This window comes from Lissotriton helveticus, chromosome 3_1 (genome assembly GCF_964261635.1).
Source record: "Lissotriton helveticus chromosome 3_1, aLisHel1.1, whole genome shotgun sequence".
Lineage (NCBI taxonomy): Eukaryota > Metazoa > Chordata > Amphibia > Caudata > Salamandridae > Lissotriton > Lissotriton helveticus.
This window is the reverse complement of record NC_136061.1, coordinates 968,304,043-968,328,251: the sequence shown is the minus strand read 5'-3', so window position 1 is coordinate 968,328,251 and position 24,209 is coordinate 968,304,043. Positions and strand designations below refer to the sequence as shown.

Genomic DNA, 24,209 nt, shown 5'->3' with positions numbered 1-24,209 from the left:
AAGACCTGCTAACACAAACCACACACCTATAAAACAGTAAGATTATTGCAGTTTACAAAATACACTTCTGAATTAACTACAGCACTAATAGTTTCAAAACAGTCTTAAAAATACTCCAGCCCAGTCTTGGAATAAGTCAAGCAATTCTCATGGCCAAATGCTTGTGCTGCAGTACACTCCCAGAGAAATCATTGAAGGCAAGGAATTAAACTAAAACCTCATTAAAATTTCTGGTAAATTAAGTAAAGAAATTCTAGATTCACGTTATAAATAATGTACATTTTTTAATGATTACACAATAAGCCTATATATTGAGTCGTTTTTTAAAAACATTATACATTTAATATTATAATTCATTTAAAAAGGCTTCAACTTTTTAACTTATTTTTTAAAATCTAAAAATATACACAATAAATAAAAAATGTAACTGTTATTTGAGGGCCTGATTTAGATCTCAGCGGAAGGGTTATTCAATCACAATGGTGATGGATATCCCATCAGCCGAAATATAAATCCCATTATATCCTATGGGATTTATATTTCAGTGGACGGGTTATCTGTCACCTTTGTGACGGAGTAACCGATCCGCTGAGATCTAAATCAGGCAATACGTTTGTTGCAAATTAAATACACTTATTAGTCAGAGTGGATGATTTTATTATTACATTACTGTTTAAAAGTTAATCTGCCTAAATATAATTATATAACTTTAAAACATAATCTAAAATAAATATGTGGCAGTAATATGTTGTAACTTTATTTTATTAGCTCCAAGAAAATTAGTTTGAGTTCATTTTCATTTCCATTTTACAATTTTCTTTAATAGACTTTAATAATTTATCCTGCCGATTCCTAAAATAAGAACTCCACCCTGGTGGCAAAGATCTCCACAAATAGACAGAAAGTTGCAAATAGTTACTGATAGTAAATTTATGGTGGTAGAAAAGGTCTGTAAGAGCATCCACCCTCTCATTTTGTGAGATGGAGACTCTTAAGTATTCATCTAGGTGTAAATATCCACTTGGAATAAAGTGAAGAGCTACATCTAGATGTAGAAGCAGAGCTAAATGTGAGTACATTGACACTTGCAAACTTACCTTTATAACTCAGATCAATAGTGAAGAGAGGTTGTGGAATCACTACTTACAAGAAAACTTTGTATTACTCCTTTGTCTGTTGAGGTCCTGCCTTCCCCAAAACATCTGCCACAAAAAAAGACAAATGGTGTGAAAACTCATTTTAAAACTGTCCCCAGTAGCTAGGAAGTACAAAATATTGAGTTTAAATGTCATATCCAGAATAGCGACTATCTTAATATCATTTAAATAAGCATATAGGTATACATTGGTAAGTACGGAACAGATTTACTGCTGTTAACTCGACATCATGGTTATATCGACGTCCATCATGGGCAGTGAGTGGTATATAAATACAATTTGGAAAAAGACCTTGTGGTCGGAACGCGTTGCCATTTAAACAAATATAACAATCTGTTGTGGCCACGATCTTGGAGTGCGAGGGTTTCTTTGTATGGGACTTGATATACAAAGGTTTCCTTAAAAAGAAATAGAAATTATATAGGCCACGTGCTTTTCCCACCAGCCCACGAAAAGATTTGCGTAGCTGGGGGCGGAGCACGTGCCCATCGCGGTCCCCTGGAGTTGTAGGTAGAGCTGTCCTGAGAATAGAAAGATGTTATTTCTCAGGCAGAAGTCTGTTAATTCTAGCAACATCCTGTTGTGTCTACGAAATTTGAGTGCCCTTTTCTCTAGGAAACTTTTCATTGCCAACAGTCCATCTTCGTGCCTGATCGAGGTATATAGACTTGCAATGTCCAGTGTGATTAAAATCATATCCTCTTCCCATTTCACACCCTGTATAATTCTTAGAAAGTCTTTCGTATCCCTCAGGTACGAACTGAGGTCCTTTACAAATGGAGAAATGAAACTGTCAATATAAGTAGAGGTATTTTCTAATAGACTGTTCTTCGCAGACACGATACGTCTTCCTGGTGGCCACACTTTACTTTTATGCAACTTAGGTAGGTGGTAAAACGTGGCTATTTGTGGATGCTCACATTTCAGGTTCTTCCAATCTCTAAGATCCAACATTCCATCATCCTTCCATTTGGTAATCAGTTTTGGGGAGCTGTGCGATTTAACAGCACTGAAAAATGATAGGCGACCAGTAATATGTCCTATAATATTACATCTGCATATCAAAGACCATCACTAATGAATTGATCATTACAGTTATAAAATGAATTATAAAAATGTTCGATGGTATGGACATATGTATTGACATTGCACTTTGTGATTAACCTTTCACATTACTCACCACTATAAGATGGCCGCCATTTCCAATGATGAAATTGTATGAAATGTGCCGTTTTTATGTCTATTTTTAATGCACGTGACAGGAAGTCACAATGAACTTTATTTAAATCAGTAAAAAACATGATGGTTTAAACTGACGAAGGCGGCAACGCCGAAACGCGTTTGTAACCCTTGTCATCTGCAATGCTGTAATAAAATATGGCTAACCACGCTGGAGTGACTTGTAGTGCTCTTTTTTGAAAATCTGTCCCGAGGATTGAGGGACTCAGTGTTGGGAAAATATTACGCACACCACCGTGCGGAAAGAGGCACTCGTGGAAGAAGTGGAGCGGCGGTTGGTGGAACTGGTGTGCAAAAAAAAAATATATATATATATATTGGAGAAGTGTGGCTCAAGTGGTTGGAGCGGCAGACCCTGATGCAGAGGTCTGGCCCGGACCAGGGTTCAATTCCCCGCCTTGGCGGGTCTTGGGCTCAAATTTCCCCGGACCTGACAATTCTCGCCTCGGTGCCTATTCCAATCATGGAGTCCCACTCTGCAACTCTGGGCAATAGCTTGCTCAATCTCCACAACGGCCCCTCGCAGCGGGATGCCTGGCTTTCACCTTGGGGATGCCCAGTAATGGGTTATCTCACAGGGGAAAACCAGGACGGGTTCCCAAAGCAAGTGCTTAGAAACCGGTCGGTGATACAGCGCTATATAAATTAACTACATTTACATTTACATTTACATATATATATATATATATATATATATATATATATATATATATATATATATATATATATATGCTTCCAATCCTGGCTTGGCATGAAAAAGAACAGGCACCGACTCCGTGGATGAAGATCAAAGGCTTTTATTCACCAATATAAACGATCAGACGCGTTTCGGCGGACAAGTCCGCCTTGTTCACTACATCTGCTTACACCATGTTAGTGAGCCTCATTTATACTAGTGCATTGTGACATATGGTGGATCAACCATGTGACATAGGTAATCATGTGACTATGAACATAAAAAAATTGGTTGCGCTAAAAAAACTGCAAGTCATTGTAAAATAGAAAAGCATAGTTGTTTCTAAACAGTTTAAATACCTCTTTACAATTCATAGAAAAAGCTCCTGTTATAATGTTTCTGATATTTGTGATTTATAGCTACTCTATGTCTGAACAGCGGAAACAATTGTGTTACAATTTGGCTTCTGCCTATTGCGTGCTGTTCTAGACATGGAAGAGTTCCTTTCTGAGGTATAGAAGCTCTCTGCTGCTCTGCAGTCTGTAACCTCGTGGGGCCCGATCGAGTCATATCGTGTGTGCGCGGTGTCCCTGTATGGGTATGTTCCCAATGTAAGTACGCGGCGGTCTGATGTTAAGACTCGCATCCAGTGATGATGTCGTAATATACAGATTTATGTTTGTTTGTTCACAGGCAAGGGGCTCCGTTCGGGATTTGAAGCGTAGTGTTAACGCAAACGATATATATATATATTCCGCCACATCTCTCCCAATGAAAAGATCAAAGGCCAAAGGGGATTTCAGTAAGGAACACCGCTTTATTTGGAACATTACAGCAATGGCGAATGCATTTCAGCAATAAGCCTTCCTCAGCCTTCCTCAGCCTTCCTCAACTGCATGGAGTTCTGCTTCAAATGTGCCCAATCCTGCTCAGTATATGTTGACACGTCCTGATTACTCCTCCCCCAATTAGAAGTTCATTTTCGCACACCTGTTGTAGGTTGCGCCAAATACACCAACTACAATTTCCAGAGTGCATCATGATTATGCACCTGGGTTGGCGGCATGGGGAGCAGTGAAACACATTGGTGCGGGCGTGTAATAAATCTGCAGGTAGGAGATGCTTGTCCCCACATGAAGTCCAACATCCACGGCACCTCACTGAGTCCCCTCGTACTGCTGCTACCCATATGAATATGACCGCAATAGAGTAGGGGCCGTCACTCCGACAATCAAGCACCCCCATGTAGGTAGAATACCTCGGATCTCTTGTGCAAGCCGCATTCACATTTGGTGGTCTCCGGACATCTCGGTCCCCCGAGTTATGATACGCTGTAAAACAACGTGGTGCCAGTAGGAAGTCCGGGACGCTTGTGCAGCAGGGCCATCTGTTCTGCGCCCCTGGCCGGCGCAGCAAATATTCCGCCACATCTCTCCCAACGAAACTATCAGAGGCCAAAGGGGATTTCAGTAAGGAACACCGCTTTATTTGGAATATTGCAGCAATGGCGAATACATTTCAGCAATAAGCCTTCCTCAGCGCCTTAACTGCATGGAGTTCTGCTTCAAATGTGCCCAATCCGCCGTCGGGACACAATTGTATATATTCCAATCAAAGAACAAATGTTTCACAATCAATATTATTGAGATTGATTTCAATTGGTGTTTCGACCACATTCTAATGCTCTGTAAAATACATTTTGTACGAAGTTGTGATACACCAACATTTGCATATTCTCATTCTCAATACCCGATCTATTAATTTAGTTTTACTTGATTGTTCCTTGCGTTATTCTCATACAGTGCAAAAAGTGCTAAAGTGCAAAAGTGAATGTCACCTATTCCAAAAGTGCATGGTACCTTAACATTTAACAGAGATAACGTTCCATTTCGGAGATTTGATAAAATAAAGTCATTGGACTGTCTCTCTGCATTACCCTGGTACTGGAGCCCCAGTATCCCATGCAGTAAAAATTACTGCTGTTTGTATCTCATGTATAAGCCGTTTTGAGTTTGTTTTCATTTTTTACTGCTGTTTGTTAAATTAATGCAAGAACAAGAGCTAAGTGGTGTTCTCTTGTCCAAAATAGTTATACCAGTATGAATACCAGATTGCATGTTTGGTTTTATATTCTTAGTTTTAGAAAGGTTTATAGCAGCAAAATATATGCAATAAATATGTGCAAAAATTCTGTGCAAAATTTCTGCATATAATCTGAGCAAAATTGCCTGTGTCCAATAAATTAATAACAAGTATCAATGCATACATAAATAAGATATTGCTAGTCTAAAAGTATAAAACATAATATTTATAAAATACTTGAATATAAACAGAAATATATGATGCTGAAATGTCAATAAATATTGGATACAAATTTGATAAGATAACATGAAAGATTCAGTGTATAGATGATACTCCAAGGTTGAAGACAAGTATAGAGGTCCTCAGTTACATTCAACCCAGTCGGTTGCTTAGTGTTCAGTTCTAAAATGTATCTTGTTTCCAGTTGACGCAATCTATGTTACCTGTTTTCTCCTCTCCTGCTGGGTGGTATAGGGTCTATAACATAGTATCTGAGGTCTTGGCTCTTTGATTCGTGTTTGATCATAAGATGGCGCCCCACCGGATAAGTATTATCCTGATTGTTAATCGCCCGTATGTCCTGTAAAATCCTGTTGTGCACCTGTAATTTGGTGCTCCCTACGTACTGTAGGTTGCACGGGAAGAATAAAACATACACTGCATATTCGGTTTTGCAGGTCAGCAGTTTAGTTATTTTCGTACTCCTGGCACTAAATGGGGTTGTGCAAGTTTTCTTATTTTCACCCTGTTGAGACGCCTTACAGGTTTTGCATTTAAAAAAACCTTGTAACCAATTTGTTGCCTCAATGACCTCAGGACTTGTTTTGACCAATTCATCACGCATGGATAGATCCCTACTTTATGTGATAGAGGGTCTGGTCGGTAGTCTTGGCCCAATGACAGGATGATTTAATACCATGGGCCAATTGCAAACAATGATCGATTGGAGCTATTTGTGTTGTTGACTGTATTGTATGATTATTCTGAACTCATTATTAACCTCAGGACCCTTTCTCCCCAGTTGTTGTGCAGAGTTATCAGGGCAAATGTGTTTGTCTACCAGTAACTCATATCTCTCTTGGCGCATCAATTTTAGGATGGCATTGTTAATGACCTTTCTGGAGTATCCTCGATCTAAAAATCTCAACTTGCAGGTAGTCTGTGCTTCCATTAAATCATTGTTATTACTATGGATACGCCGCAGACGTAGCATTTCCCAATAGGGAATACTGTTCCCTAGATGTTTTACATGAGAACTTCTCGCATGTAACGTGGAATTTCCAGCAGTCTCTTTGCTGTATAGCTTGGTTTCAATCTTGTTAATCGCTATGTATACCTCGGTGTCCAGGAAGCTCAATTAAGTTACACTTATGCTAGCTGTAAAATGTAAATTTAACTTGTTAATATTTATGGCACTCACAAATTCATTGGCTTCACTGATGGTGCCATCCCATATCACAAACAGGTTGTCAATAAATCGTAACCACAATTTAACATTGGTTGCCATGACTTGCCTGTGTTGCGTCATGAGGACCATCTCCTCCCACCAGCCCATGTGCAAACATGCATAGCTGGGAGAGAAGCTGGCCCCCATCGCTACACCTCTGATCTGCCTGTACAATAAGTTATTGAACATGAATACATTGTTCATTAAACAAAATTCCACCATCTCTGTCAACACCTTCTTCTGATTTGTGGTATTGTCTGCTCTTTTCTCCAGATAATACCTTAAAGCTTGCAAGCCATCTATGTGGAGAAGTGTGGCTCAATGGTTAGAGCGGCAGACCCTGATGCAGAGGTCTAGCCCGGGACCAGGGTTCAATTCCTGCCTCGGCAGGGTCTTGGCCTCAATTTCCTCGGACCTGATATTTCTCGCCTCGGTGCCTATTCTAATCATGGGTCCCACTCTGCAACTCTGGGCAATAGCTTGCTTAATCTCCACAATGGCCCCAACAACGCTAGGATGCCTGGCTTCACCTTGGGGGTGCCCAGGAGTGGGCACTTCACATGGAAAAGCCAGGAAGGGTTCCACAGCGGTATGCGTACAAGCGCCTGAGATACCCCTTCGGGGGTCGATTCGGGCGCTATACAAGTACTACTACATTTACATTTACATATGTGTCTGATACTAGTATAAAGTTGTTTCCATTAAAAATCCTTTAGTTTCCTTAGAAAGTCACTAGTGTCGCACACATACGATGGCAGTGTTTTAACTAGATCCTGGAGAAAAAAATCCACATATTGTGATGTATGTTCAAGTAGGCTGATATTATTGGTCTGTCAGGTGGGTTTTGTGGATCTTTGTGGACTTTATGTATGAAGTATATCATAGGTACGACAGAATGGTAATTTTTCAAAAATGTGTACTCCTGAGCAGTTATCAAGTTTTTGCTTTTCCATGTCAATAGTGTGTTATAAAAGTTTGTATACATTGTTTTCAAATCAGAGACACTACTCTTGGAATAGCATGTTCTGTCATTTAGTTGCGCGTAGGCCTCTTTAGTGTATTCATCTTTGGACATTATGACAATATTCCCTCCTTTATCCGAATTACGGATAACTATGTTGTTGTTCTCTTTGAGTTTTTCATAAGTTTGTCATACTCGTGATTTTGTTTCTTATATTTAAATTTGATGTTTTTTGTTTTCATATTTAGTTGTTTCATCTGTTCTACCACTTGTTCATGAAAAATATTGATGGAATCACAAATCATGATAGGGTTGAACGTGAATTTCGGTTTGAAGGGTGTTCATTGACCAGGTTTCAATCCTACTCCTTTATGGTGTCCAGATTGGATAATCGCTGTCGATTGTACATTGGTGTCATCTTTTTCTGCATTGGGGATTGTTTCAATGATTTCCCATAATTCCAGCATTTCCTTGATAAATGAGGCATCTGACTGTGCAGATGTGGTCAAAGTATCGGTCATTGTTTCTCCAATATCATTGTAATTCTCCTAATTCTCATCTTTTTTATTCAGTAAATGATTTATTTTGAGTTTGAGTTTCCTTTTACTTTTAAAAACATCCAATCTGATTTTTGGGTAATTAAAGTTCCTAGCGGGGCAATAAGAGAGGCCCAGACTCAAAATGTGTTTGTTAGTGTCACTTAATATTACGTTTGATAAATTCATGATTGTTTTGTTGTTATTCAAGGTATCAGTTATTTGCCTTTCCTCTACCCAACCCGTTTTCTTTGATTTGGTCCGGTTTCTGTTGGCTTTCCTTCATTGTCTACATTTGTGGTTTTTGTTTTGTCCGTAATTGCTTCTATTCGCTCGCAGACAGAGGGTTTGCCTCCTTTCGCAGCATAAAAAACCCAATTCCTCTTCCAAAGTGTGTTTTTGTCTCGGCTGGCTTTTGCCACTTTTTCTTGATTCTCATTTTGAATTAAGTCCCCTTCAATACTGGGGGTTCCCAGGGGGCCAACTAGCCCACCAGGTACCTCTAGTATGCGCCAAAGGGCTGCCTTGCAGAAAGGTGGTCTGAGGCCACGCCCCTTTATACACCTCTCTGCAACACTGCTCTGTGGGGCTTAGTGGAGGTACCTGGTGGGCTAGTTGGACCCCAGGGACCCTCAGGGGGTGCGTTTGCACAGTGGTGCAGGGAGGGGACGTGGCCTGATTTGACAACTGTGCAAACGCACCCTGTGGCGCATTTGTTTGTTTGAGGATTAGGTCCCCTTCAATCCTAAGGGTCCCTGGAGGCCTACTAGTCTACCAGGTACCTCTAGTAAGTGCCATGGAGCTGCAATGCAGAGTTGTAGTCCAAGGTCACACCCCCTTTTGATACCACTCTGCAACTCAGCTCTGTGGTGCTTACTGGAAGTAACTTGTGGGCTAGTTGGCCCTCAGGGACCCTCAGGATTCAAGGAGACTTAATCACCCAACTTAAAATGTGCCACAGGGTGCCTTTGCACACTTGTCACATCAGGCCATGCCCCCCTCCCTCCTTGCACCACAGAGCAAATGCACCCTGTGGCGTATTTTAAGTTGGAGGAATAATTCCCCTTCAATACTGAGGGTCCCTGGGGGCCAACTAATCCAACAGGTACCTCTTGTAAATGCCACGGGGCTGTGTTGCAGAGAGGTGCTCCAAGACCACGCCCCTTTTTGCACCACTCTGCAAACACAGCTTCTGGTGCACTGCTGGTGGGGCGATGAGGTCCTCTTGTGTCCTGAGGACTTCAAGACACAAGTGGACTTCACCCTCTGAGCAGCAGTGCTCCAGAAGCCGGGTTTGCAGTGTGGTGTAAAAAGGGGGGTGGCCTCATGATACGTCTCTGAAACAGAGGTCTGTGGCACTTACTGGATGTATCTGGTGGGCTACTTGGCCACCAGGGACCTTCAGGATTCAAGGGGACTTAATAGGGATGTCATAGTTAGAAATTAGCATTAAACAAACATTGAAATTCACTGAAAAAACCATAGGTTTCAGGTACGTTATAGTTAGAAATTAGCATTTAAAAAACCTTAGAAATTCACGGAAAAAACCATAGGTTTCAGGGACGTTATAGTTAGCTTGACATTTCACTCTTACAAAACCATAGAAATTCAGCCGTTATAGTTAGTTCAGCTGACTATAACTCGTGCACCCGCAATGCACTGCTTATGACGTCACATATTACATCATTCATGACATGGTCAGTGACATCACTGATGACATCTCTAATGATATCACTGATGACATCATCCACGTGAAAATCTTATGCACCTCCTCACACTCTAATATAACCTTTATTTATTTTATTTATTTATTTTCGAGATTTTTATAGCGCAACAAATACCCTGGGGTGTCTCGGCGCAGTGGAGCTACTAGAATCAACCATCATCTTACTGGTTGAACAACCATGTTTTTAAGAGCCTGCGAAAGCTCATCAGGTTCGGGCGGTCTTAATGGCCAGTGGCAAGAGATTCCAGAGTTTTGGAGTGGCCACCAGAAAACGCCTGTCTCCCCAAGTGGCAGTTCTTGTACGCGGTACAGGGAGGAGGCTGGTGTTCGCAGATCTTAATTGCCTCTTGGGAGTATAGAGCTGGAATGCCTCGGTAAGGAACCTGGGTCCTATGCCATGTACTGCCTTATAGGCAATGCAGAGGGCCTTAAATTTAATGCGGCTTTCGACTCTCAGCCAGTGGAGGTGGCGGATGGCAGGGGTGGTGGGCTTACGGCGAGGGATATTTAGGAGAATCCTTGCAGCCGCATTCTGGATGGACTGCAACTTCGTAAGGACACGCTTCTGAGTATGTAAAAAGAGAGCGTTCCCATAGTCTATTTTTGAGAAAACTAAGGTAGAGACCAGAGTTTTCCCAGCTGAGGTAGGGAGGTAAGGCAGTAGTTTCTTAATTTTTTTCAAAATAAAGAAAGCTGAAGAAACAACCTTATTAGTGTGAAGGTCAAAGGGCAGCTTACTGTCAAAGATCACTCCCAGGTTTCTGGCCTTTTCCACTGGGACAGGTGGAGGGCCCAGCTTTTCAGGCCACCAGATAGAAGCCCATTCAGGGGAGAGCCTGCCGAAGGTCATGATCTCGGTCTTGTCCGAGTTAAGCCTCAGACAATTCGAGGCCATCCAGGTGCTGACCTCAAGCATGGCTCTTTGGAAGTTGGCTGCCACAGTAGGGCCATCTCTGTGGATAGCCAGAACCAGCTGGGTATCGTCTGCGTAGGATGTAAGTCGTACCCCATGGGCCTTTATTACCCTCGCCAAGTCCGCTACGTAGATGTTAAATAGCATGGGACTTAGCGAGGAGCCCTGTGGGACTCCACAAGGGAGTGCAGAGATTGGGGAATAGAAATCTCCCAGCCTCACTGTCTGGGTACGGTTTTCCAGGAAAGATGAAATAAGATCCCTGGCCAGACCGTTTATCCCCAGGGCTGTGACACGGTCGACCAGAATAGTATGGTCGACCGTGTCAAAGGCTGCTGACAGATCCAAAAGGATCAGGACAGCCTCCCCTCCCTGGTCCATAATCGCCCTGATCTCATCAGAGGCCTTTATCAAGGCGGTCTCCGTTCCATGCCCTTTCCTGAACCCAAACTGCGTTTCGTCGAGGAGTTGGTGAGCCTCGACGAACTCTGAGAGTTGTCTATTCATCAGAAATTCGCATACTTTGGCAGGAAAGGGCAGACACGCAATGGGTCTGTAACTGGCCACAGCTGTAGGGTCTAGGGAAGGTTTTTTTAAAAGGGGTTTTATGACAGCCTTCTTCCACAGGCTGGGGTATTGACCTGTCTGGAATGCAGTGTTGCAAATTTCCATGAGTGGACGTGAGATCACTTCTGTGAGTTTTGCCATCACGGAAGGAGGACAAGGGTCCAGAGGGGAACCCGACTTGATGGTAGAAATGAGTCTGATAATGCTGTCCTGTGAGGAGGGTGTAAAACAGGGAAAGCGATCATGATTGTGATCAAAAATTACTTCTTCCCCAGTGCAGACTCTATGTTTAGTTCTGGTATCCCCTTCAAAAGATGCATATATATCTGCCACCTTTGTGGTAAAGAAAGTGGACAGTTGATTACAGAAGATCTGTGAGGGTTCGACCCCGGGTCCAGTGGAGGGAGTGGACAGAGTCGTAACGACAGAGAACAACTCTCTAGCCGAATTTGCAGAGTTCTCTATTTGTGCCGAGAAAAAAACAGTTTTTCGGGCAGTAATCGCCTTTTTATATATTCTGAGGGCGTCTTTATAGGTTTGTTTGGCTATGGGGCAGTAGACTTTCCTCCAGCGCCTTTCTAGGTTCCTACAATGTTGGCGGTGAAGTCTAAGATCTTCCGTGTACCAAGCGGCCGACGGAGATGCTCTATTAGGTCTCGTGAGTTTCTCCGGGGCCACTAGATCGGCGGCACTTCGAATCCAGTCCTGGAAATCTGAGGCTGATAGTGCAGGGGTATCTCCTCCCCGAAGGTAGGAGAAGGCCAGGGAATCTAACATCTGTGGAATATCCGCGTTTTTCCAGGCACGAGTCCCTACCCTGGTTCGTAGCCTGGGTAGTGAAGGATTTGCGGTCCGGATATATAGCTGAAATATAATGGCCCTATGGTCTGACCACGTGATTGGAATGGTGTCCAGTACAGAGATGTCAGGATCATTAGTGAACAGACCATCTAAGGTATGTCCTGCCTGATGTGTGATGCCCTTGACCAATTGGTGCAGTCCCAGATTGGAGAGTTCAGCAGTAAGTTGGATAGTGTCATGGTTGTCCTGCTCTTCCAAATGGAAATTAAAGTCTCCCAGTATCATATATTTCTCAGAACTTATAATGAGATCATTTAAGTCAGAAAAAGTAGAAAGAAAGGGGTTTCGGGGGCCAGGAGGCCGGTATAGTAGTATACCTTTCAGGGTTTGTTTAGAGTTAATGCTGACAGCAAAGTTAGCTGCTTCACAGTTGGCGGAGTTTATGGGATCCAAGGTGGTACGGTATTTCTCCTTGTAAATAATAGCGAGGCCGCCACCTCTTCCTATGGGTCTGTCATGTCTGGCTACACTATATCCATCAGGGGTTGCAGCGCAAAAGTCAGGCCCTGACCCGGCATCTGCCCAGGTTTCAGTGGCAAATAGTAAATCCAGGTCATGGTCTAGTATGAACTCGCTAATCTGGAAACTATGGGATGGAAGAGAGCGTGTATTGATAAGCGCTGCTCGACAGCTATGAGAGACAGCGTTATCTGGAACATCAGACAAGGTATAATTAGGGTCTAGATAGACTGATGAGTAAGAATGTGGGAGTTGGTAGCTACACCCCGGACACGGGGGGGGGGCAGACGCCCACCACCGCGGTAGGACAAACAGTAATACAGTCATGATGTAGCTTACCTAGGTTCAGGTATTTTAATTGCTGAGGAGAATAGCGCAGTCGGGGACCAGGGGTTGTGGCCCTTGGCCGTGTCCGGCCACTGACGGGCGCAGACGGGCTTGTCTTTGGCGCGGCTTCGGCGCGCGCCCGCTGCGCCAGCCCGCTGCGCCGTCTGGTCATGGTACTCATTTATTGGCCGTGAGGAGGGCGGGAGGCCAGCGCGACTAGAGCGCAGCCCCAGCCCACACCCAAGATGGCGCCCACCGCCGCCTACAGTCAACCAAAGCGGCTAGGCGAGGCGAAAGAGAGCTTAATAGCGTGAGGAGAGGTGTTAGAGTGCCTCAACTACATTCCCGTTAAGCTAAAAGAATAAAATGCCCCCAAGTAGATTTTTCAGCACGAAATGTAAAATGAATTAAAAGACGAAGTACAACAGGTTAAAAAATGCAGCAATAAGTATAGCTGATCCCAGGTAGCTCGCAGCCCTAGTGCTCACACAGGGAGAGCTCAGAAGGCAGCGAGCGTCGAAACACGGCAAGCTAAGTAGTCTGGGAGGGCGGGAGGCCAGCGCGACTAGAGCGCAGCCCCAGCCCACACCCAAGATGGCGCCCGCCGCCGCCTACAGTCAACCAAAGCGGCTAGGCGAGGCGAAAGAGAGCTTAATAGCGTGAGGAGAGGTGTTAGAGTGCCTCAACTACATTCCCGTTAAGCTAAAAGAATAAAATGCCCCCAAGTAGATTTTTCAGCACGAAATGTAAAATGAATTAAAAGACGAAGTACAACAGGTTAAAAAATGCAGCAATAAGTATAGCTGATCCCAGGTAGCTCGCAGCCCTAGTGCTCACACAGGGAGAGCTCAGAAGGCTTTGATACACCCACTATAAAATACAGAATACCATTTTCTAAATCATTGACACACCAATACCAGTTACTACATACGCACTCTCTGATTCCTAGGTCTACACACACATCTGCTTATTCGTCCATACAATCACTCATACATGCAGTCACTCATCAATACAACACTATCATAGGCACTCATACACCTATACAGACACTCACACACCGCCACTCATCCATGCAGTTACTCACACACCTAGTCAGTCATGCTAAGAATCAATCACACTCCCATTTACTCACCTATACAATAATACACACACCACCTCACGTATTCATACAGATACTAATGCATACTTGCTCTCTTATATAATCAGTGATACAAGTACACCCTCATCCATACAGCCAGTCTCACAATCACTGACTATCATGTAGAGTCATTTATATACTTCAACTCTCACATACACTGCCTTTTACATATGTAGTTACTTGGACATGTACCACTGAGACATCCATTCACTCACCAACACACCCATACAGACACTCACGCACCCATATAGCTGTTTCCACATGCACCCTTGAACCCATACACCCAGTGAATCAACCGCTCACACATCTATGCACAGAGTCACACACCTCCCACCCACCCACACACACACTCAATCTCTAGCTACTGACCAACCCATGCAGCAGCTTGCACAACAGCAGACAGACTGATACTGACATTCACACAGTTTAGGCACTAACCGATGCATTCAGTAAGACACATTTAATCACTCACTTATACAGTCAGTCATGCACCTACTAAATCCTCCATCCAGATACTTATACACCCACTCATTCTTCAATACACCTTGGAATATATATAAAACATATTTAAACTTTACAGAAACACACAGTCACTGATGATGTCATCAGTGATGTCATATGAGATGTCATCAGTGATGGCCCTGACCATGTCCTGAATGATGTAATATGTGATGTCATGAGCAGTGCATTGCGGGTGCGCGAGTTATAGTTAGCTGAACTATCTATAAAGAACAAATTTCTATGGTTTTGTAAGAGTGAAGTGTCCAGCTAACTCAACATCATCAAGAAAACTTTATTTTGGTAAAAATACCATAAAAAGTATAGTAAAAACATATAAAAACAGTACACATAGATGACATTATAAATTGGTTAATACAAAAATAATTTCTAGAGCATTTTCCAAGTGGGCACAGTTGAGCATAATTCATACATGTGAAAACCCGATTAAAATTTTGAGAATAAAAGAATTATTTAAAAAAGTACAGTAAAAGACCTTTGGCTGACATTCCAGTCATATGCCACGGGGGCGTTGCACAAGAATATATGTATATACCCTTATACTCATTCAGCAAAGTTTCTGAGCTTGTGCCACATAGCTGCCAGAAATTGCAAAACAGCAAATACAATAAATTCAGTTGTGTCAGACTTTAACACTCTAAGTGCTTGCATACAATGACGAACGCCCAGATTTTGACACAAGGGTACGAGCCAATACCTCCTCAGTGTGTCATACGCCGGGCAAAAAAAGAAGACATGGAGCTCAGTTTCAGTCTCACAATTGCAGGCTGGGCAGTTCTTCAAAGCAAGGGGTGCCCACTTGCTGGTAAAAACTCGAAGGGGTAGAACACCATGCCTCAGTTGAACATACAATGTTTTTACTAATATTGGGTATATGACATCTAAAAAAGGCTCGAACGAGTAATGGTCTTTCGCATACAAAAAAGAGGCAGTAACTGAGCTAATTTGAGGATTACACAGTGCTGCATTAAGTTTATCAGAAATGGTCGCAAGCGTGGATCGTGAAATGGCTTTACATTACCTCTCTGGGTCAGCCCATAGAGCAGGAACTCCTAGCCTCATAAACTCATTCTTGATGATAGTGAGCCAGGGAATTTTCAGAGCACTAGGATAAGTCAATATTTCTTTGAGTTCCTGTCTATAGTTTATCAGCTCTAGAATCGCCCAGAGCCTACGCCAAAACATGAGAGGTTTTAATGCTAGCTCTTCGTCAATTGATCTGATCCCCAGGTCCAGCCTTAAAGGAAGGAGCAGGGTACTAGGTGGGAGTCATAAAAGCTAAGAATTTGTTTTCAATCCTGGTAATTTCAGACCTGTTACAGTGTCCCCAGAGTTCTCCCCCATACATAATAGCACCCCTTGCTTGCGATTTAAAAACTTCCAATGGGGGGCCAACAGGTTTATTGGTGGACTTATTGGATAGTTTGAGAATTCCTCTGGATAGTTGAGCCACTTTAAGTTGCAATTTGGTTTGCTGGGGACCCCACGACAAGTTCTTGTTAATGGTAACCCCCAGATAGTCGAAGGTATCTACCCTTTCGAGCCTCGTCATCCCTAGAATTGGCTTCAGTCGAGTTGTTCTAGGGGGATTAAAGATCATAAATTTGTTTTTGAGGGCATTGATCTCCAGTCCCCGGGCGGTGCAGAATTCTTTAAAGCCATCCAATGTTCGCTGTATACCCATTGGAGACTTAGAAAGTAAGAGGGTGTCATCCGCAGACATAATGGCAGGCACCCTGTCGCCAGCTAACTTAGGAGCATCGTTGTACTGTACTCCATTAAGATGCGCGACTATCCCATTGACATAGAGGCAAAGCAGGGTCGGTGCAAGCACACAGCCATGCCTTACCCCCCTGCCAACAGCAAATCGGGATGACAGGGCGCCGCTTTTCCCACATCTGACCTGGGCAAAATTGGCCTCATGCAGCCTCATCAGGACGGTTAGAAGGTGAGTAGGGATACCCAGCTCAAGAAGAACACTCTAGAGCTTCCCCCTGGGAACAAGATCGAATACAGATCGGAGATCTACGAATACCAAATAGAGGCTGCCACCCTCTATTCTCACCGTTTTCCAATGCAAGAGTATTAAACGAAAAATTTGGTCCACGGTGGAAGTATTCTTCCTAACCCTGCCTGATAGTGATTTAGAATTGCAAACTCCGCTATCCAATCTTGTAAGCGATCCAAAATGAGTCTTGCAAAGATTTTCTGGGGGACATCAATAAGGCTTATGGGTCTGTAGTTGGATGGGAGGAGAGGAGAGCCCATTTTATGTATAGGGACAATCTCTACACCCAGCCAAGTACAAGGAACCGCCATGCCTCTCAGGACAGCATTAAAGAGGATCGGAAGGTAAGGACCCCAGATTTTCGGCTCGTGCTTGAAAAGATCACCCGGGAGTTTGTCCAGGCCTGGTGCTTTGCCCGAGGCAAGTTTAGTAATTGCATTACAAACTTCCACCACCGTAAACTCAATCACCTCTGACTGCGTATTAAGTACAGATTGAGTTGATGTTAATTCAGGGTCGTCAGAGAGACCCTCAGTAGAGTACAAGGCCCGGTAGTGACCTTCCCAGACTTCCGCCGCTATATTAGGTTCAATGGCTGCTTTCGGCTCGCTACAACCAGTATTTATAATAAACCATAATTTACGAAAGTCTTTAGCAGCTAGCGCATGTGTTAGACTGGTCCACATTGTCATAATCCCATTCTTCCTTCGCACACTTGGTTATCCTTTTGTAGTGTGCCCTCCTGTCTTTATTTGCAGTTCTGTTATTTTCTTCTATGGCCTGCAATAGTTCAGTTTTGGCCTTCCTGCAAGTAGTATTATGCCAGGAACAATGGGGGGCCCTATTTCCCTTCTTGAGAACCCGAGGGTTAAGTACATATGCCAGTTTAATTACTAGGCCCTCATGGAGAGCCTCCATCATATTGAGGTAGTCAGGGGGCACAGGTGGGTTGGATAGGGCTGCGACCTCCATAAAAGATGGGATAGCCAAGCTGTAAAGTTTTTCAATTTGTTCCGGGTGTTCCAGTAAGTTCTGCCATCTTACTCTACGCCTGTCATTAGATAGGGTAAGATCACCATCATTATCCCCGGAAAGTAATACACCACTCTTACTGGTATTAGGCAAACCCAGTTCAAGAATTAGGGCATTATGGTCGCTATCAGCTCTTGTAACAACGTTAAGATCTATTACCTTCGACCATAGCCTTGTCTCAACCAGATTATAATCAAGGTGGGACGTTTGTCCAGGTTTGTTAAAAGTAAATTTAGCTGGGGTATCAGAGGGGATGCGACCATTACATGCTTGTAGGGAGTGAGTTAGAGTTAGTGCCATGATCTGTATAGCTAACGGCGTCCATGCCCTAGACGGTGGAGCCTGGATCAGAGGAATAGACCAATGATCGTCCTCTGTCGCTAGCACAACTTCACTCAGACCCTCAAGGGGCTCGTATTGGCAATTCAAATCGCTCCCCACCAGGAGATAGGTACTACTCGGGATTGTTTAGATAAAGAGGGACAAGTCCTCAATAGTACTGGACTCGTTGGTTATGCTGACAGGGCGGGAGTAAACATTAATCAATGCTAACTTAAAAGCATTAGGCAGAGCAAGAACTACACATTGAATGTCTTTAGAACAGGTATTTAGTAGCTTAACCGTGCAACCCAAATGGGAGCCAATCCAAATGGTAAGTCTCCCTGAAGGACGACCTCGCCCTCCCCATACTGCAGGGACAAAGAACGAAGCAAATCCTGCCCGATGTTGCTCCATCCGGGCCCAGGTTTCTTGAAAGAGGCACACGTCACATCCATCCACAAAAGAACCCCATTCTGGACAAGTCAACTTGTTGGTCAAACCTGCCAAATTCCAAGATAAGATTCTAAGTTTCTCCACCCTTGCACCCACATCTGTACTCTTAGATGCCTCATCGTTTGTCTCCCCAGTTAGGCCCACACTGGTTAATAAGGGGGCAGTGGATGGACTTCAGGCACTAGGTCTACTACGGACTCCTTAGATCTGTCAATAGGGGGAGGACTGCCGCTTAGGATAGCTAGGGTCGAAGTACCCACCATGCTTCTTAAAACACTCCCGCCCCCTACAGGACTATACATTTTTGTAATGCCAACATCCGCCTCCCCCGCTCTATCTCACAGTCTGCCCTGTTTTTATCCACAAGAGTAAACTGCAAGTTCCAAGTATTCAGTCAGTCCACCATATCCAGATAACTACATCTGTTTTGCAGGTGGACGGCCGGAGGAAATAGAGGTTCTATGAACCTGCCCCGACTGTGGTCACACACTGCCAAACTCCCTGCTGCATTCCGAACTCGTTCAGTACCCGGACTAATGCACAGTGAGCCAGAGGGGTAAAAATGCGACAGGGGATGGGACTGGATAACTGACACGGGCCTGGGCTGGCACCACTCACAAATATAATTCACCATCCGTGTGTCTCTAAAGTTTATCAGGATACAATCTCCCTTTGTGTCCTTTTCTCTATGACCCACCCATGACACTCTATAAACAAACATAATTTCACTGGTTACATGTGGTGGAAGAGGTCTGTTTTTGTTAAGCCAGTCCGTGACCTTGTTTTTTAATGTCGGGTATGATTCCTCGCTATCATTCCTCAGCTCAGGTACTCCAGCTAGGACCACTACATATGGGCTAGATTCAGGGGGTAAATCAATTCTTATAGGCGGTGTTTTGTTATTACGTTGGTGGTGTGAGGATACAGACACACCGTATTCATTTCTGGGTGTTAATTTACTTTGAGAATGCCGTTCCCGACCACAATTAGCAACATTCAACACTGGCCCTGTTTTAGAAAATGCCGAGCTCCCAGCCCCCATTGCACTTTGGTCATCTGCCACAGACCTCAATACACCCATATTATTTAAGTCAGGTGGAATAGGAGGACAGTCAGGTATTAGGGAGGGGAATTGTTGTTGAGGGGTTTGTTTGTTACTAAGATGACTTAGCCTGGCTAGAACCCCAGAGTTCCGATCAGAAGCATTGGTAAGAGTAAATAGATTTTTTTCGATAGCAGCCAATCTGTTTGTAAGTGGTAGCAAACAGTCAGCAATTATAACCCCCACTTTATCCCAGAATGCATCATTCAGTATAGGCACAGGGACCTCTAATATGTTGGGAACTATCGGAACCACTAGAGGCATCTCTGGCTCCGTATCCTCGTTCGGTCCCAAGGTTTTCCATCCTTCCTCTCCAAGCCTCGTTGGCTTTGATTTATTGGGACAGTTTTTCTTCGAATGGCCACCCTCCCGCTTCTTGTTATTGACGCCTAGCGTGTCCTTTGAGAGTTCCTTCCTTCTCACGGAGGGGGCGGACTTCGAACTGGTTATAGCACATGAAGACTGATCTTGTACCCTACTCTCCGGCACACAATCGGCCGGGACAGGAGCACTGTCCTCAGTTGCCATTAGGGAGTCCACCATAGAGGGATGATCACTGCTAGTAGTAGAACCATGAACAGGAGAGCAAACCGGCATAAGCCCACCCAAAGACGAACGCTTAGCAGGTTGCGGATCGAGTGATAGCCGTCGTTCCGTGACTGCTATCTCTTGGGCAAGTACGTTCGTAGCTCTCGTGATGAAATAGTCCAACGTTCCCAACGGGCCCATCTTTTCCTTGTTGGCACCACTCGCCATTGTAGTTGTTTAAGCAATTCACTGGTTTAAGGCCCCCAGATAGTGAGGATTGAGCAGAGGCGATGAATCTTACCGCACTTTGGTGAGCACTGATATTCCGGACCAAACGTTAGAAAGTGGGACCAGCCCAGCCTGCTCCAGACTCGAAGTGGCTCAAACGGGCCCGCCCTTGGCCCGGGCTTCGCCCGGCGTGCGCCCGCGGCGTACGCTGCGTGGTCCTTTTAATCCCCGTCAGCTGTGTCAGGTGAGAGCGATCTGTGGGCTGCCTCTGTGCCTCCTGGGACCTCGAGTCCCTGTTGCTTCCTCCACACTCCCAGCGTTGGTGAAAACAGTAGCGCTGCGGCTCCCACGAAGCGAGAGCGGCAAGGTCCTTTAAAACCCCCAGCAGCTGTGTCAGGTGAGAGTGATCTGTGGGCTGCCTCTTTGCCTCCTGGGCCCTCGAGTCCCTGTTGCTTCCTCCACACTCCCAGCGTTGGTGAAAACAGTAGCGCCGCGGCTCCCCTCCAGCTAACTATAACGTCCCTGAATCCTATCATTTGTTCAGTGAATATATATATATATATATATATGCATATATATATATATATATATATATATATATATATATATATACACACACACACATATATATATGCTGTTATCATGAAATATTGAAATTTACAGTATTTTTCGCTTCAGTTTATACAATATTTGTTTTTATAAGGTTTGGTCATATTGTATACATTATGTATTATATTGATGACCTTAGACATAAAGCATATACGGAGTATTTCTTCTATGTTAATGAAATTTCTGCACTGCACAAGCACTTTAAATAGCTATGTAAATGGCCAAGAAGATGTCATGTGATCAAGGACGGGATCACCCGAAACGCGTAATGGCGGCAATGGCTAAATAAAATATACTTGCACGAAATCATTGGGTCCACGCTCATCTGTACGTGTGGCAGAGAGAAGTGAAGGCGAGGTGGGAGTGATATATATATATATCTATATATTGCCACTGGGTAGTTATAGTTAGGATTGCTTTTCCAAAGACAAGTTTTCTTTTGGTTTGCTAATTTCCCCATGCATTTTCCATGGACTCTCACAAGAGTCCCTCGAACCAAATTTAAAAAATAGAGCGTTCTGATTGCCCAGGGAACTTTTTTCCTTTAGGCCAGTTTGCTCCTATGGGACTCAGACACCTGCAGGAGTGAGCACGCTGATTAGCTGCCAGCAACATGAAAAATGTTTGCTGACAGCCATTAATGGACTCTGAGGCTTAGTCCCCTGTTCCTGAAGTATTAAAATAAAAATAATATCTCGGCCCAGTGGGGGGGGACCCTGAGGGACACCCCCCTATGGGCAAAATAAAAACGGAAAATCTGCGTTTTTGCAGTGATCCCACAGGATTCCCGCTGGATCTGGCAAAAAAAAAGAAAATGCTGTTCCGCCATTTGAAAAAAAAATATTTGGGGAGGGAGGCATGGGTGGGGCCCCCTTCCTGAATCACCGTGGCCTAATGCATTATTTAAGTGGAGGGGCGTGCGCCCCCCCAGGAGCAAGTGGTGGCCTCTTGACCCATCCACTGGGATCCAAAACATTAATTAGTGGAGTGGGGCATGCATCCCTCCTCCCCAAGCCTTAAAGGCCCTGATGACCCTATCCCAGATGCCAAATTCATAAAAAGATGTTTTCAGTCCCAGGGGATGGGGCCCCAGTTTTTTCAAGGCTTGCGAAGGGGGGCTGCGCACCCGGCTCTACTTAATAATGTAATTCGGCCCCGGGAATGACGTTCTTGGGGTCTAAAAAGGCTTGGGGGTGTGTGTCCCCTTCCCCTTTTGTATTGCTTTTGGCACCAGGATGGGGTCTAATGGACTTAATAAGGCTCGGGGAGGTGGGGCATGCAGCCTCCTCCCCGTTTGAATTCCATTTGGTCCCAAGGTATGGGGTCCCAGGGACCTAATAAGGCTCAGGGAAGGGGTGCATGCCCCCTCACCTTAATAATGTAACTCGGTCATGGGGAATAGAGTACCAGGGGGCTATTAAAAATGTGAAATTGCTCCCGCTGGATGAGGAGCAAGCAAAAATAGCTGAACCAACCAGGTGGAAGAAGTGCTGGCTCTAGCAGTATGAGGGGAGCTGCCTGGAGGTGCTGGGGCCCTGGGGCTCCCCCTGCGGCCTTTGGAATTACATTTGACCCCGGGGATGGGGTCCTCAGGGCGAAATAATGCTTGGAGTACTGGGCCACATGCCCCTCACCTTGATAATGTAATTTGGCCACAAGGAATGTGGTCACAGGGGGCTAGTAAGGCTCAGGGAGGGATGCTGCATGGTCCCCTGCCATTAATAATTTAATTCAGACACAGGATATGGGGTCACCGAGATCTAATAAGGCTCAGTCAAGGGGCAGCGTGTCCCTCACCCCTTTTTATTGCTTTTGGCCCTGGTAGATGGGTCTCCAGAGCCTAATAAGGCTTGGGGAAGGGGGCACGCTGACACCTCCCCTTTTGTATTGCATTTGGCCCCAGGGATGGGGTGTCCTGGGCCTAATAAATGTCAGTGATGGGGAGCTGAATGCCCCCCTCCCCTCAATAATGTAATTTGGCCCGGTGATGGTGTCCGTGAGGTCTATTAAGGGTTGCCAGGGGGTGGGGGAGGGGGTCCGCATGGCCCCATCACCTCAATATTATAAGTCAGCCCTGGGGCCTAATAAGGCCCTTTCTTATTACCTTTGACCCTGAGGAATGGGGTCCCTGGGCCACATTAGGCTTGGGGTCACACAATCCCCTAACCTTACGTAACAGGGCCCAGGGTGGTGGGGTCCTCAGGAACTTTTAAAAGTCGGGGATGGAGGCCACACCCTCCTCCCCTATAATTAAAATATGGTCCCTTAGGATGGGGTCACCAGTTCCCATTTTGACTTGGGGGTCCACGTGGCCCTATCAACCAAATAGTAAGGTATTTAAGACCAGGGATGGGGTCCCTGGGGCTTGCTAAGGTGCGGGGAGGAGAGCCATGTGCCCCTCCCCTATAATTAAAATATGGCCCCAGGGATGGGGTTCCCGGGGCCTCTTACGGCTTGGGGAGGTGGAGCATGCACCCTCCTCCCCTATAATTAAACTGTGGGCCCTTAGGGGAAGGGTCTTTGGACATATTTGAACTTGAGAGGGGACCATGTGCCCTGTCACCTAATGTAAAACTATTTAGACCTCTGGGATGGGTTCCCCATGGCCTCCTAAAGTTCAGGGAGGAGAGCCATTTGCCCCCTCCCCTAAAGTATGGCTCCAGAGAATGGTATCCCCAGAGACCATTAGGGGCGATGGAGGTGGGCCACATGTCCCCCAACCCTCATCTATATTAATGTATTAGGCCCCAAGGAATGGTTTCCCCTGGACCTTTTAAGGTTGGGGAGGGAAGCCACGCATCCACCTCTTCTAAAAATATATATTTTTGGCTTCAGGAGTTAGGGTTCCCTTTTTAAAAGAAAGGGTCCAAAGTTCCTGGAATCAATAGTGTCTTGGGGAGGGGGCTGTGCAATCTTACCCACTCCATGGCGGAAGTTGGCTGCTTGCAGGGGGTTGGCTGCAGGGCCTGACCACAGGTCATACCCTGCATCCACCCCTCCCTCCACCAAAGGCCATGCATAGCATGAACTGGCTTTACGTATGGTAATAAAATATAACTTTATTTTTAGAAACCCTAGAAATTCACGGGAAAAAACAATGGTTAAAGTGAAGTCATACTTAGGAATTCTAATTATATCCAGATTTACATTTGAAAACACCTTAGAAATTCACTGAAAAAAACAAAGATTATTGATGTTAAAGGTTAATGATGTTATAGTTAGATGTGATAAAATCTGATTTTGTTTTTTGAAAAAACCTTAGAAATTCCCAGAAAAAAACAAAGGTTAAAGTGACATTATTGTTAGTTGTGATAATAAGA

General features: G+C 44.6%; 1 protein-coding gene across 1 annotated transcript in view; it reads right to left on the bottom strand.

The window, feature by feature from the left end:
* Nucleotides 1–24,209, bottom strand: part of SPP2 (secreted phosphoprotein 2) — a 45,173-nt gene that overhangs the window by 12,773 nt on the left and 8,191 nt on the right. The window contains exon 5 of the mRNA XM_078683813.1: nt 1,148–1,202. Within this exon, the coding sequence (XP_078539939.1) occupies nt 1,148–1,202 (55 nt within the window). The remainder of the gene's footprint in view (nt 1–1,147; nt 1,203–24,209) is intronic.